The sequence below is a fragment of the Lepidochelys kempii genome, chromosome 8 (assembly GCF_965140265.1).
Source record: "Lepidochelys kempii isolate rLepKem1 chromosome 8, rLepKem1.hap2, whole genome shotgun sequence".
NCBI lineage: Eukaryota > Metazoa > Chordata > Testudines > Cheloniidae > Lepidochelys > Lepidochelys kempii.
The window spans coordinates 97,844,922-97,861,448 of NC_133263.1; the positions used below are offsets into that span (position 1 = coordinate 97,844,922).

Sequence of the window (16,527 nt, forward strand, 5' to 3'; positions counted from 1 at the left end):
ATTGGAATAAATATCTTAGAATGAACACCAGAATGTAGGATATGCATCCCAATTTCTCATCTATTTAGCATTGTTTCCTATATCTCTACTTAAGACAAGGAACGTATTATAGAAAGTTTCAGAGTAAATGCTACAAGGCATTATGGGTAAAATATACAAGAGGCAGTTACACGAAGGCTCCAATTCTGCAGAGTAATGTGTGTGCTTAACTTGAAGCATGTGCGTAGTCCTACTGAATTCAGTGGAACTACTTACATGATTAAAATTAAGCATGTGTGCAAATCTTTGAAGAATCAGGTCTTATGTGTGGTGATTTAACTACATCACCATTGTCTCATTAGGATTTCTACTGATCTGATAAATCTTGTTAAAATTGACTTCAATTAATGCTGTTTCCCAGAGACCCTTGTAGAAGGGGTTACTGTAAATATTTATTTAGGTTTGCAGGAAAGAGAAGGTTCTTTGGGCACTTACGGGAATTGTCATAACCCCAGTTTTATTAAAATCTCCTACTGTACTCAATTCTCAAATCTGTAATGTTGGGTTCTATTATTATTTGGAGGGATAGTATTGTATTGTTAAAAGCAGGGGGCTGGAGCCCAATTGCATATCTAGCTCTATCCCTGGTTCAATGTGTGGCCTTGAGGAAGTCACCAGTTGTGGACAAACCTCAGTTTACTGGTGTTATTTATAATTTGCATTGTGGTAGGGCCTAGGAGCCCCAGTCCTGGAGCGGGAGCCCATTGTACTAGGCACTGTACAAACACAGAGCCCTACCTCAAACAGCATACAATAATTACATTACTCATATGAACAAAACTAAGCATGGATATAATATCTCCAGGATAAGGGCCTTGGACTGTAAACTCTTTGGGAGAGGGACCGTATCTTAAATATGCTTGAACTGTACTTAGCACAATCAAGATTGGAGCCTTCGGGTTCTACCATAATGAAAATAATAGCTGCCTTTTCCTATAATTATAATTACTTTTTAGTAGTAGTCTATTATTAGGGCTTCTGAATTTCACATTGGTATAATACCCCCAATACAAAAAGAATGATATTGGTATTTATCCAATAAACACCAGAAAAACTCTGGAAATAGTTACTTGCATCTAAGGGCTTGTCTACACAGGGCTGTGATATGGACTACAAGGGTGTGATTTCTAAAGCGCGCTAATATGTTGCACATTAATTGGTCCACGTAGACCCTGCTGGTGCTCACTAATGGGTCCCTAGTGCACTTTAATATAGTGGTGTATGAAACAGCTCTACATTAAAGCACACTAGGGAACATTACAAAGAGATTACTCATTACAGTATATACTAATATAATGAATAATATATTTACTATACTTTAACTCATTACAGTTTAATAAAAGAGAGAGCCCTGAAATCCCCTGATTGTGGACATCTACATAAAACTCAAAAATTGCTAAAAATAAACACTGAAAAACAGAAGCCCTATTAAGTATGGTACTAATGAAATAAACAAACCCATGTTTAGTTTGCAAAAGATGTAATGGGTCCTTTTCTCACACAAGCACCCAGTATGCACCTGAGAATATAAACATTTGCAAAACAGATACCTAACTTGCATTCACAACTGCATGTTTTACATAGTTTGCATGGGTGCGTGCATATTTTTCAAGAGAAATTTAACTTTCAGTGATTGAAAATTTGGACCCTAATGCCTAAGCGTATTACAACCAAACGTGAAGTTCTGTTTGAGCTACTATCCCATCTTCTGTTTTTTTTCTAAGATGTTCATTTGTTTGTTTTCATTACCAAAAAATTCCTTATATCTTGAGTCTAAATCCTTATGTCTGAGATATTTCAAAGGGCGTCTTGTCTGCATGCATACATACACACTGCATGTTGTCTCCATAACAACTGATTACATCAGTACAAAACTACTTTAATGAAGAATCCACACTTGCACCTCTTGACCTATCCCTGACCTTGTCAAAGGCATCAAGAAGAAATATATCCCCACTGGTAGAAGAAAGCAAAAGCTAATTATGTTTCTGGAAGCTCCTGGCACTTCCACTCTGCTCAAGCCTCATAATGTATGAAACATTGTCTATTTTAAACTATTTCAGATTTTATCAGGCAGCTTTTCTAAGTGATGATGTGGCATTATCTACAATGTTATCTGAAATTAATTTATGAGGGGAAAGAAGTTTGATTAATTGGTTATTGCCTGCTTAAACTGTTAGCTTTCATATTAATGCCTTCATGTAAAGGTTATGCCTATGCATGTTTCTCTAACCATTTATAGGAGCAATAAAATAATCTGAGATGATGTTCTTGGTCAATGTCTGCTGGAGGTGAGGAGTCTGCATTGATTAACTTAATCAAGTTATCAATTGGAGGCTCATCTTGCATCCTTGGCACTACTTTTGACTTCAGTCATGAACAGGAATTTTGATATTTAATATTTTTAGGACAATAATTATTGATCCTACAATAGGAATATATTAAGGTTATAAACTTCCGTGCATCAAGACATGCCTGAAGTTAGGCCAAAAATTCCCTTGTGGGTGAGTTATGCCATAGGTGGTTCCCTGAACCTTCCTCTGTATGCATCCATTCCTGACCACTGTCAAAAACTGAATACTGGTCCAGAGGTAATGGATCTGGTCCATTACAGCAGTGCCTATTTAGTAATAAGCAGAATTTCTATTAATATTTTCCCTCAACATCTGTGACGAAAACATTTGAATTGGTCTGGATGAAATATATCAAACTGCAGACTCCTGGGCTGATTTCAACCCCAAACCGGGTGTGTATAATATGTATATGCATATTCCCCCATCATAGAAGTACCAAGTGTTATTGTTATGCTTATAAGAAGCACGCGGGATCTTTTTCAGGGGAAAAGGCAAAACGCCGTGTTTATTGAAGATACAACAATTAGCATATGCATTCAATTACACACACACTCTCCTCTCCCTCCCTCCTGCCACAGTCCGGATCAATCTAGCGGCCAGCTAGGTTGATCACGGGTAAGTAGGAGCTGGGTTCTGTCGGTCGTGACACGATGCTCCGAAGAAGTCTTTGCAGGACGAACCCAAAGTTTCATGGCAAGGCCCCCTGTTTATATAGTGATTTTCCTTCATTGGGACCAATGAGTTTTGCACCGTCATGCTGTAATCAATTGTTGTTTGACGAGTGTTTGTTTTCTTAAATTGTCCTTCTCATTCTTTATCTTGTTCTTTCATTAAGTCTCCCAGGGAGTTACCCCATGCTGGTTTTGATCACAGCTATCTTGTCCCCATTGATAGGTGCCTGTCTCATCTTTAGAGTCGTCAACCTGTCCTCCTCTGACATCTCAATAGGGGCTTGTTGCAATCGTCTGGTGCCCTTACGTCTGTCCTTGGTTTCTCCCTAGAACATCCAGTTCGGTGATGCCTCCACACTTATCTCTTAACACACACATTCCTCATTCACACGCAACACAGAATTGATTTACACGGAGCATTTGAACAGGAACATCAAATTGCAATGCAAGAGAAAACAATCATTGCATTCTTTTACTTATTTTAAAGTATTAAATCTACAGCAAAGTGGTGACCCTAAAAGGTCTGTTACTGCCTTGAAATCAGCTCAGATACGGATTCTGGCTGATGCATCTTTACCAATGGCCCATTAGGCCATTCCTTTCTGCTTTCAGAAAGAGTGGCTGGCAGGATATGGTCAAATCATACACCAATACATTTAATACATGCTACATTATTATTATTTATCCTTCATTTTAAATTATACAAAATACAAACATAAAATCCTCCTAATACACTATGAGGATTCTAGGCTGCAGGACAGTCCATGAAGATAGCTTAAAATTACCTTTGTCCCCTTTGTCGTCCCTGTTCTGTGCCTTTCAGGAATCAGCCCCCCAGTGACTATAAGTTAAACAAGCTGAGGTATTCTTGATGGCAGAGATTTATCTGGAGTCTCTTGTTTTTTGTTAATAGGTTATTATATTACTGTCACTAAGAACCCATTTTAAAAGTTGACCTCTTCAAATTGTCTGATGCAGGAGTTCTCAAACTGGGGGGGTTGGGGCCCATCAGGGGGTCACGAGGTTATTACATGGGGGGGTCGCAAGCTGTCAGCCTCCACCCCAAACCTTGCTTTGCCTCCAGCATTTATAATGGTGTTAAATATGTTCAAAAGTGTTTTTAATTTATAAGGGGATCGCACTCAGAGGCTTGCTAAATGAAAGGGGTCACCAGTACACAAGTTTGAGAACTACCAGTCTAATGATTCAAGTTGCATAGTTACAGCCAATGGCTTAGTGTTGGTATTGGCGTTGCTAGTTATTTTATCCTGTTAAAACTGAGGAACCTTTTCAAAAAAATGATTCTGAAGTGATAAAAGATTTTAGAAACTTACTTGTTATTTTACAGATTGAAACAATGAGACTTGTAGTCACAAAATGAAGGCAAACTAGTCAGTTAAATGGGCTTTTCTTTTCCTTGGTTTAGTAATGGGACATGAGAGCTGATGTGCTACAAAAGCTCATGATACAAATCACCATGGATGGTAATTTATTGCAAAGCAGATTATTTATATGGTAGTTTGACTTCTTGCTGTAGGCAATATAATAGCAGGAAGAACAGAACTAACAACATAATTCTTGTAAATAACGATTAGTCTCCTAGACTTCTGGGAATGGGAAGATAAAGAATTGTAGGAGATGACAGTGTGGGTTCAGTGCATTGATATTCTGCTCATGGCTGAGGCACTGGGCTGAAGTCTCATGCAAGAATTCAAATTCGTAGTTAAGGAGGGGTTAAGCTCCTCGATTTGTTCTGAGTGGGCAGGAAGGTTGACCTGGGTGGTGTCATGGCTGACTGCTTCATGGGTGCAGGATGCCAATGGCATGCTAGAAAAAAAAAAAAAAAGCAACCCTGGAATCATCAGTAACATCATATAATTTCCAACCTTGCTGTTCTCTGATCAGAAGGGAGCAGTGCTTTAGGGGCCTGCTCATCAGCACTGCTTAGAAAGCTCTTCGCCATGGTAGTGTTAAGAGTGGCCTTGCCCCTTAGACTCACTCAGCTGAGCCAGGACAGCTTCAATCTGCTTGGACGTCCTGTATTTCTGAAGTGTTTCTTGGCTACCGAATGAATACAAAACAAATTGTTGGTGTTTTAAACAGATCATTACACTTACTTCAAGCATTCTTTATATAATCAGACTTATTGATTTTTTTTTAATTTATTTTTTGCTTCCTTCACAGGTTTTGATTATTTTGATGCCAGTGCCAAAGAGAACATCAATGTGAGACAGGTCTTTGAGCGCCTAGTGGATATAATCTGTGAAAAGATGTCAGAGAGTATAGAGTCTGACCCATCCAGAGGCAGTTCTGGGAAGAACATGCGACTCACAGACAACTCACCCTCTTTGCAGCAGAACTGTTCCTGCTAGTGATTTTAATCTGTGTGAAATCTCTCTCTCCCCTTCCCTGAACACACTTTATCTTTTCACATGTGATGCTGTATTACCATATCGTGTAAAGGCTGAAGTTTGTTATAGTGGAAATGGATGTGGCTGTTAAATGTCCTGGAAAGTTTAATGTTAAATACATCTAATACACCTAATATTGTAAAACAAACAAACAAAACTAAATATATATTGTAAGTGCACCTAGTGTTAATGGGTGAATTACACTGAACTGTAAGACTTTTATAATACTATAAATGTATGTTTAGATTATTCCCATAGAGAATGTTGCTTTGTTGTTATAGGCCCTTTTGCTGGGGAGAGAGCTCTATACCAATATGCAGCTCAACCACTGATAAAGAGCACTGAACATAAAAAAGATCAGAAAGGAAAAGATTTTAAAAAACAGAAAAGAAGAAACCCAGAGTCCCCTCACAAAACAGGAAAGTAAATCCTGTCTTTACATCCCAAAAACCCAGAACATCTCAAGACTTTGGGGAGGAGATGACCATGCTCTTTGATGTAAAACTCTGCTGTTTTGTTTGATGCAGCAGGACTGGGTAGCAAGACGGATCCATTTCTATTCGATACACTCGGACCACCAAGAAAATCAAGAGAATGGGAGTTGAATATTGTGCCATGCCTCTTCAGAGGTTTAGCATAAGAATCAGAGCCGAAGCAGAGAGCACTTCCCTAATTCTGGGCTCATGCAGGGCCAAGTGTAGCACATTTAACCTTGAATGCCAATATCTCAGACCACATTATTGGGAGCCAACATGTGAGTGTTTGTAACCAGTCTGTCTTGTGGCTCTTAAACTAAGTGATCTACCAGAACAGCTGTTATATCTACTTTTATTTATTATTTATATTGCCATAGCACCTAGAAGCCCCAGTCATGGACCACAACGTCATTGTGCTTGGAGCTGTACAGATAAAGAACAAAAAGGCGGTTCCTGCCCCAAAGAGCTTACAAGCTAAGTAGTGAAATTTACCTGCAAAAAGGTCCTGCGCTTGTAGTCAAGGTTAACTCCCATGATATATTTGTGGGGGCTTTGGTTATTAAAGGGAAAGAATAATTAATTTTGTTTTATTATCAGAATAATTACTTTTCTTCAGCATGATAATTGAATGAATTAAATATAGATTTATAGGGAAATCTATATTTAATAGATCTCAAAGGGACAAGTAGTACAGTGCTTTATATAATACAACCAACCCTCCAGCAAGGAAACCTGGGGAAGGATAACCTGTGCATGCAAAACTAGAGTTTAAGTCCAAGGCAAATCTCACAGAGCTTCTGACATACCTACCCCTCGTGAGGATGTGCTTGAACTCCGGCATAAAAGAAAGAGGGCATGACACTCTTAGAAGTCAGCAGAAAACTGTGCAAAGTCCAGTTTATTCCAAAAAATGATCATCCCTTTTGCATGGCTTTCAAAGTCCCCTAGCAAAATGGATCCATTTGGAGTCATGCTGCTATTAAATCCCACTTTCACACCTGTACAATCCTTCCCTATTCCCTTTGAGTTGCTTCATGCACTGGAGGCAGTTACTGCAGCCAGCAATATCTAATGCATTGATTTCCATTGGAAATCAGCATGGTAGTTTTTGGTTTGGGACCATCTCCAATTTTACCTAGAAAGAGCTTCTAACTAAGGCTTCTAGAGACACTTTCTTAAAACTTAAATATATGTTTTCTAGGTAATTAAGGGCCCAATCCTGCTCCCACTGAAGTCAGTAGGAGTTTGGTTGCAATGGGAACAGGAACCAGCACTCTTGTGACTATTAACATTATCAGAATGGTTCTAATTCTACAGTGGTTAATTAGATAATGTTAGAAACATGGAGGAGAAACACCAAAGGCTGACATATGCACATGTATGGTTTTATGGAATGACAAGTCTATTTAATCATCAGACACATATATAAGAACATCCATACTCGGTCAGACCAATGGTCCATCTAGCCCAGTATCCTGTCTTCCGACAGTGGCCAATACCAGGTGCTTCAGAGGGAATTAACAGAATAGGTCATCAAGTGATCCATCCCATGTCACCCATTCCCAGCTTCTGGCAAACAGAGGCTAGGGACACTTCAGAGTATGGTTTTGCATCCATGCCCATCTTGGCTGACAGCCATTGTTGGACCTATCTTCCATGAACTTATCTAGGTTTTATTTAAACCCTGTTATAGTCTTGGCCTTCACAACATCCTCTGGCAAAGAGTTCCACAGGTTGACTGTGCGCTGTGTGAAAAAATACTTCCTTTTGTTTGTTTTAAACCGGCTGCTTATTAATTTCATTTGGTGACCCCCTAGTTCTTGTATAATAAGAGGGAGTAAATAGTACTTCCTTATTTACTTTTGCCACACCATTCATAATTTTATAGACCTCTATCATATCCCCACTTAGTCGTCTCTTTTCCAAGCTGAAAGTCCCAGTCTTATTAATCTTTCCTCATATGGAAGCTGTTCCCTACCCCAGTCGTTTTTGTTGCCCTTTCCTGTACCTTTTCCAATTCCAGTATATCTTTTTTGAGATGAGGTGACCAGATCTGCAAACAACAGCATGCATACAGCTCAGTTAAAATGATCAACATGGATCTTAAAAGCTAAGATGTTCCTCCTATTAACCTTGATCAGCCTAGCTGTTCTGCCTTGCAAAGGAGAACTTCTCCTTTCAACTTGGTCAGCTGACAGAACAAACTCTGTGGAGAGATAGATATCAAGTTGTATGCAACCCTAAAATTAAATGGAAAAATCCACCAGCAGGAGGGCCTGTAATGTGTATAACACCACAGTTCCAATCCCCAGCCTGGTTTATGTGTTACATGTATTTCTTGTTTTCACATTGTTCTTGACTTTTAAAAAAATTTGTGCTAGAAGGTTGCACTTAGGATGACGTTATTTCTTCTAGTTTCAGACTTAAATACAAAGTAAAAAAACTTCAGAGAAGAAGGAATTCATAAAAATAATGAAGGCATAAAAATGGCGACAGTGAACAACAGATGACTGAGATCCTGAAAAACTGAAATATCAACATCCCATGGCCTGCTTCTTTCTGGGATGCAATTTTTACAGTTTAGATATAGCATGCCTTTAAACATCCAACATTTCTGACACTAAGGGTATTATATACAAAATATCTATATGAGTACAATTTTGTGTGGATATATATGTAGTAGCCAGATTTGTAGCGTGTATATATACACAAACATATGGGAGGCTACTTTCACAGATCTCTCAAACTTTCTAGGCCACATGTCTATTCGCTCATATAATTATTTATCATAGGATCATAGGACTTGAAGGGACAATGAAAGGTCGTCTAGTCCAGGCCCCTGCACGCATGGCAGGACTAAGTGTTATGCACACAGACTCAAATGTGAGAGTACAAATGGCATTTGTACATACAAATCAGTGATGTCAAATTAGCCTATTTTTTTTTAACACAAAATTGCAAATTTAGGCCAGAGTTGTGCAAGTTATTCTGTGCAAGTGGCCGTGGCATCTGTGTGAGACCCCACTGAAATTGGTGGGGTGCCGTGCAGGGATCGGTCCACTGCAATGTAACTAGCAGGATTAAGGCCTCAGGCTGCCTTTGAAAATGTGTCCTTCTGTCATACCTCAAATGCTTTTAATACGAAGGCTAGTAATTTTCTGGCATGGAAAACCAACTAGACTTAATGTAGCTTCTATATCTATCGTGCTAGTGAATCAAAGCCTTGCTATAGTGTGTGTTTGGATATTGCTAATTCTTGCTCTCAAAAGTCGTCTCTCTAAAATAAATGCTCTCTTTTGTGGGGTATTTCTAATCAGGTGGTGACCATGCAATTTGTGCAGCGCTAGGAGTGTACATATTGTATCTATATTTATGAAGCTGACAAAATAAAAAGACATTATTTAGTCTCTGAACATGGCCAGAGACGGCTTGAGTGCGAGCTACGTTACTTATCTCAACAAATAGTAAGGATGGAGTCATCTATGGGGGAAGAGGAGGTCTTTTTCTGAATCGTTTGGAATTAAACTGAACTGCTTGTGCCTTTTCTGCCAGCTAGTGTTCCTTGGGCAGCAGTTATCATTAGGAACCGCTGTGGGGAAGGAGTTGCTGTAGGCTGAATGGTAAAGCAAGCATTAGCAGGGTAGCGGGGTAACATTTCAGTGGTGACAGGCAGGTTTTAGGATAACTTATTTAACTAGTAACAAAAAATAACTTGATTGAAAGGGTTCAGAGCTGAGGGTGGTGGTCCTCAGCTGTGAAATTAAAGGAAGAAGAGGGTCTCTCATACTGGGTAGGGTTGGGGTGGGGGAACAGGAGATGCATCTCTGAACTGGTGAGGGTTGGATTGGAAGGAGATGAGGGAATTTGAGGGGTTCTAAGGTGAGACGGGGGATAGGCTGAATGCAGGGAAGAATGGAATCAACTGGTGACTGAAGATGTGGGTGACCTGGTGGTGTGTGCGGCAGGGTTGGTGGGAGATAGCAGGGAGAGACGGGGGCTAGTAGAGCACAGTGACAGGTTTAGAGGGGAAAATACTGTTTTCTCCCATCCTACCATTTGCAGTGAAGTGTCATTTTCCTGGTAAAGATGGGGAGGCAGAGGGAAGAGATGCCTCTTTCTTTCCTGTTTGCCCACCAACTTTCTTTATCCTCCTCCTCCTAGCAGGGTCCTCATTTTTCCACTTTGAAATTATGACCCACCTGAATGGGAGGAGGCAGCTTGTGACATTCAGCCTCCTCAGTTAATCTGGGCACCAGCCATCTCTGTAGGGTGTCATGCTGTGACCTACTTTCCGGTAAAGGTCAGTACAATTGTTGCTGTAGGCAGCTATTCATTGGCCAGTATGAAAGCACCTGATGGTCTCACACCAGCATTCACTGGACAGGTGTCCACCTCATCAGTTGCCCAAGGTGGCAGTATTGAAAGAGAGAAAGGCCATGAATTGCATCGGCACAGAGGCTGAACCTCCCTCTCTCCCCATAGTAGGTTATATCTCTTTAGCATCCCCTTGGCGAGAGGATGGGCACTGCTCTTGTCAAAGAGTCTAGGGCATGGCCTTCTGGCTGTGCTGTTCAGGGCCTCCACCCCATAAGCGCCAACCCCGTGAGTGCTGCAAGGCTGGAGCACCCACAGCAAAAAATTAGCGGGGGCTTAGCACCCACTGGCAATCAGCTGACCCCCAGCCCCCAGCACCTCCTGCTCACCAGCGGCCCCGCTGATCAGTTCCTCCCGCTCCCTCCCAGTGCCTCCCACCTGCTGCCATCAGCTGTTCCACAGCATGCAGGAGGTGCTGGGAGGGAGGGGGAAGAGTAGGGATGGGGTGCACTCGGGGGAGGGAAGAGGCAGGGTAAGGGTGGAGCAGGGGCAGGAAGGGGTAGGGGTGGAGTGAGGGCAGGACCTGGGGCTGAGCACCCCCTGGCAAACAAAAAAGCCGGCACCTATGCTCTGCCCTATTACAGGAGGGTTAAAGTAGTCCAAACAAAAAGTCAATATTCTTTCATAGCCTACAAAAATCAAGAGTTCTAGGTTTTTGGGAAGCCAGAAAAAGAGAGAGAGAGAAAGTACCATCCTGTTTCCAAGGCTCTCAAGCCATTTCCCTGGTCAGCAGCCCATGCTTCCAGGGGCAGGGGAGCTCTGAATTGCAGTCGCTGCAGAGCAGGGATCCTCGCTTTTAAGGACATGCCTGACCAGCCTTAGTGCAAACTAGCAGATCCCTAGCAGTAGATACCAAGTTTAGGGAAGAAGGAGTGTGGTCTGTTTCCAGACCATCTCTACTGAAAACTGAGGAGGATAGAGAACTACCTCAAGGTGCTCAATAGATTTGGTAGTTATGGAATACTTGCCACACTGAATGCGGATTCCTAAATGAAAAGCTGTATGTCCCATGGAGAGAATGAGCTCCAGGTAACATGTGCTTTGGGGTCCATCTGGTGGCTGAATAAGGCAGAAAAATATTGTGTCAAAAAACTTCTGAAAGGTGACACCTTCTCTGTTTCTCCCCCGCCCCCAGACATCCCATGGAAGGATCCTCCTCATTTGTGTAATCCTCTGACCTCTTAGTTTTGCTCCCCCTGACCTTTTTTGCTAATCTCTGTGGATTTTATAAAGTCTGCATGGACCTGTGCAGCTGGGGTAACTTCCTCTGAAAGTTGTAACTGTCTGGAAAATAAAAATAATGAGGAGTCCTTGTGGCACCTTAGAGACTAACAAATTAATTTGGTCATAAGCTTTCCTGGGCTAGAACCACTTCATCAGATGCATGGAGTGGAAAATACAGGAGCATGTATAAATACACATCACATGAAAAATGGGAGTTGCCTTACCAAGTGGGTGGGTGGGTGGGAGGGAAATCAGTGCCTATGAGGTCAATTCAATCAGGGTCAATGTGGCCTATTCCCAATGTTTCAGAACAATCCTTTGAAAATATGTAAAAGAAACACCCCACCAAAACAAGAGAAAAAAATACCGCAGGACGATCTGCCCTGAGTGAGACAAATAGAACACGCACACCAAGGATATATAAACGGGGTGTGATGACCATCTAGAGAGTAAACTCTTCAGGGAAAAAATGCTGGATAAAATGTTCAAAAGCAGCTGAGTGACTAGGAGCCTAAGTTTAAATCCCACTGACTTTCAATGAGATTTTGGCTCCTGAGTCACTTCTGAAAATAGTACTGATCTGGAAAGCACCTAACACTCTTTTGGCTCTACATAAATAAAAGCATAGTAAATTACCCTTGAATATAGATTTAGATTACTCCACTGTTGCATTTGGTTCCTTGAAGATTTCTTATCTTGCTACTATATTACGATTTAAATTTTTTCACAGGACTGGCATTACTATGAGTTCGGAGCTCTGAAGGCTTATGTGCCAAAACCTTACCAAAAAACCTGCTTCCAGTTTCTACACTCCCCACTGAGGATGTGCAGCAGGCTAGGTGGCTCAAGGAAACTTGTCTTTCCACTTGCATTGCCCATGCAAAGGACAGCCACAAATTGCAGGGTCTGCTCCCAAATATGCATATTGGATAGAATGTTCCTCTGCTCACATTTGACATACAATTGCAATAATCTTTGTACAAAGTATGCCTCGTGAGGTATCATCTGAAAACTCAGTTTATTGGTCACTATTGTCCTGGTAAATTATATGTGGCAACACTGTATCTGAATTTATAATATTTCCCTGTATGATGATATTAACACATGTTCACCCACAACCCTACCCAAGCAGAAGTTGGCAAACAGGTCTATCCTAAACAAAGGAATGTGTGCTCTGCTTCATGTGCATTTAAGCAGTAAACAGAGTTATCATGGAGGAAGGGGAGAGAAAGGAAGCTCAGACAGGTGAGAAGCAGCAGCAGGGAACATACTTCCACATACTTTTTGTTTCCTGGTACACAGCTGGAAATGTTTCAGTGGAACTGAAACTATAAAAAGAAGGAACAAATACCCTAAGACACCCCCTGTCACCCTGTCCAAATGGAGCACCATTTGGGGTGGCAAGTTATATGCATATTATTTCTATTAAAGAAATAACAGACTTTATAATAACTTGTATTGTCCAAGAAAAGGCTGGACAGCATACTACAAACATTTCTGGGAGAAACTCTAAGACTGGGAGTGCGTTGGGGTCACCCTGCAGTATAACCCAGGCTGGTAAGAGCAAAAGTGTGGCTGGCTGCAGCACACACATGCAGACACAGCTTGGAGTAACTTGCATGCTGGATGCTATTTGTGAGCAGCCCAAGCTAGAGGATACAGCAGCAGAGCACTGTAAAGAGCACCCTGAGAAAAAGGGCAGGAGTGACACAGTTAGGCTGAATTGAACCCTGGTATCTCATAGCATATCATCCCAAACAGGGTAGGAAGGGGGGGTACACCTCCTTCCTTTACTGACAGGATGTGCAGCCTGAACACCTGCCATGCACACAGGTGCATTAGAAACCTGTGAAGACACAATTCCTCCTATAACACCCTGGGGATCTCCTTATGGTTCTTGTGCCACGCCTGAGATCCCTTTTCCAATTCCTTTGTGACATGCCTCTAATTCCAACTTCAATTTATGGGCTCCACATGTGGCCATGAAACAAACAAACAAACCCAACACACCCAATTGCAGAAACAGAACCAAACCCACAAACAAGCATTTTATGACAGATGCAGTAGAAAGGGAACACGTGCATTGACACTGATCTGGCCTGGCCTTCAGGATAAATGCTGCAGGGAACTTCAGACTGACCTGCGAGGGAAAAGCTATGCTGGCCTCCTACCCCACACAGGAACAACCAGAGCTACATGATGCTCTGTTCCCCCTCCTCCTCCCCAGCTCTGTTACAGGGAAGCAAAAACTGGGACCCTCTCCCAGGGTTGCCCGGTGTCCGGTTTTTGACTGGAACACCTGGTTAAAAAGAGACCCTGGTGCCTCCAGTTAGTACTGCTGACAGGGCCATTAAAAGTCTGGTTGCGGCGCAGACAGGCTATCTGATGCCGCGTGGCTCCCAGAAGTTCCAAGGCGCCGGGGCGGCCCCCCCCAACCCTGAGTGCTGGCAACCCTAGACCTCCCCCTTTAAACTAACCAGAACCTGGGGGGCAGGCTCCGCCACATTCATGTGCTCTGTGCTGCCTCTAGCCCCACCCACAAGCCAGGGCTAGCCATTAACGAAGCGTTGGCAGGATCGCGCTGCGAGGATCCCCATGGGAGCCCAGGAGGGGCAGGGAGCTCTCTCCGGACACAGCACTTTAATACTCCCAAAAAGAACAGGAGTACTTGTGGCACCTTAGAGGCTAACAAATTTATTAGAGCATGAGCTTTCATGGGCTACAGCCCACTTCATCAGATGCATAGAATGGAACATATAATAAGAAGATATATATATACACACACACACACACACACACACAGAAGGTGGAAGTTGCCATACCAACTGTATGAGCTATTATCAGCAGGAGAAAAAAAAACTTTTGTAGTGATAATCAAGATGGCTCATGTAGACAGTTGGCAAGAAGGTGTGAGGATACTTAACATGGGGAAATAGATTCAATAGGTGTAATGACCCAGCCAGTGTACCAGTATCCCCGATAATGTCATGGCAAACCCGATGGCTGACCTTTGTAACTTTGTCTTCATCCACAACTATTTCACATCTAGGGACAATATATACCTTCAAGTCCGCAGCACTGCTATGGGTACCCGCATGGCCCCTCAGTATGCTAACATTTTTATGGATGACTTAGAACAACGCTTCCTTAGCTCTCATTCCCTAATGCCCCATCTCTACTTGCGCTACATTGATGACATCTTCATCATCTGGACCCATGGAAAAGAAGCCCTTGAGGAATTCCACCATGATTTCAACAATTTCCATCCCACCATCAACCTCAGCCTAGACCAATCCACACAAGAGATCCACTTCCTGGACACTACTGTGCTAACCACCCTATACCGGAAACCTACTGACCGCTATACTTACCTACATGCCTCCAGCTTCCATCCAGGAGGCACCACACGATCTATAGTCAAGCTCTAAGATACAACCACATTTGATCCAATCCCTCAAACAGAGACAAACACCTATAAGATCTCTATCAAGCATTCTTAAAACCACAATACCCACCTGCTGAAGTGAAGAAACAGACTGACAGAGCCAGAAGAGTACCCAGAAGTCACCTACTTCAAGACAGGCCCAACAAAGAAAGTAACAGAGCGCCACTAGCAGTCACCTTCAGCCCCCAACTAAACCCTCTCCAGCGCATCATCAAGCATCTACAATCTATCCTGAAGGATGATCCCTCACTCTCACAGATCTCGGGAGACAGACCAATCCTCGCTTACAGACAGCCCCACAACCTGAAGCAAATACTCTCCAGCAACCACACACCACACAACAAAAACACTAACCCAGGAACCTATCCTTGCAGCTAAACCCGATGCCAACTCTGTCCACATATTTATTCAAGTAACACCATCAGAGGACCTCACCACATTAGGCACACCATCAGGGGCTCGTTCACCTGCACATCTACCAATGTGATATATGCCATCATGTGCCAGCAATGCTCCTCTGCCATGTACATTGGCCAAACGGGACAGTCTCTAAAGAATAAACAGACATAAATCTGACGTCAGGAAACATAACATTCAAAAACCACTAGGAGAACACTTCAACCTCTCTGGCCACTCCGTAAAAGGTTTAAGGGTGGCAATTTTGCAACAGAAAAGCTTCAAAAACAGACTCCAAGGAGAAACTGCTGAACTTGAATTAATATGCAAACTAGATACCATTAACTTGGGTTTGAATAGAGACTGGTAGTGGCTGGGCCATTACACATACTGAATATTTCCCCATGTTAAGTATCCTCACACCTTCTTATCAACTGTCTAAATGGGCCATCTTGATTATCACTACAAAAAAGTTTTTTTCTCCTGGTGATATTAGCTCACCTTAATTAATTAGCCTCTTTCAGTTGGTACGGCAACTTCCACCTTCTCTGTCTGTATATATCTATATCCTCTTACTATATGTTCCATTCCATGCATCTGATGAAGTGGGCTGTAGACCAGGAAAGCTTATGCTGCAATAAATTTGTTAGTCTCTAAGATGGGGCAAGGACGCCTGTTCCTTTTGCGGATACAGACGAACCCAGCTGCTTCTCTGAAACCTTTAATTCGCCAACCTGTCTCTCACTTTAGCCTGGGTGGGATCTTCCTCGCCAGCTGATTGGTCCAGCCAGAAGTGAGCGACATGTCAGAGAACCAATGGGAAGAGAACCACCGTCTCCAGACGGCTGTTGGAAGCGTCCAACGCACGAGCGGGGAGATAGGCTTAATTTGTCAGCCCGAGCCCTGAAAGGAGGGGGCGGGGAGAAGCCGCGCTAATTCCCGCAGGGAGCCTGACACTCCGCTCTATCCTGCTCCCTTTTTTCGCCGCTGGCTGGATTCCGCGCTTTTCCCCTTTGCCGAATCACTGCGGTTTGCCGGTCCCTACGCCACAGGCGTCTTTTCTGCCAATCAGAGGCGAGCTGGCCTGGCTGGGGCTACGATTGGGTCGTCCTGGCCATGTGATCTTGAAGTCGGGTG

At 42.6% G+C, this 16,527-nt stretch overlaps 1 protein-coding gene and 1 long non-coding RNA gene across 8 annotated transcripts in view; one reads left to right on the plus strand and one right to left on the minus strand.

Moving 5' to 3' along the window:
- The window catches only part of RAB3B (RAB3B, member RAS oncogene family), a 133,693-nt gene extending 124,329 nt beyond the window's left edge, over positions 1 to 9,364 (plus strand). For all 6 annotated transcript variants that reach the window (XM_073357747.1, XM_073357743.1, XM_073357745.1 and 3 more), the window contains one exon: positions 5,249 to 9,364. In XM_073357747.1, coding sequence (XP_073213848.1) covers positions 5,249 to 5,436 — 188 coding nt within the window. In that variant the 3' untranslated portion in view covers positions 5,437 to 9,364. The remainder of the gene's footprint in view (positions 1 to 5,248) is intronic.
- Positions 2,899 to 16,407, minus strand: LOC140916298 (uncharacterized). 2 transcript variants are annotated; one of them, XR_012160490.1, is made up of 4 exons: positions 15,892 to 16,407; positions 15,430 to 15,543; positions 5,064 to 5,125; positions 2,899 to 4,891 (listed from the first exon to the last, which is right to left on the minus strand). It is a non-coding gene; the product is annotated as an uncharacterized lncRNA (long non-coding RNA). The 2 variants fall into 2 exon arrangements; XR_012160489.1 differs by lacking the exon at positions 5,064 to 5,125 and having other exon boundaries at positions 2,900 to 4,891.
- Positions 16,408 to 16,527: the final 120 nt, after the last annotated feature.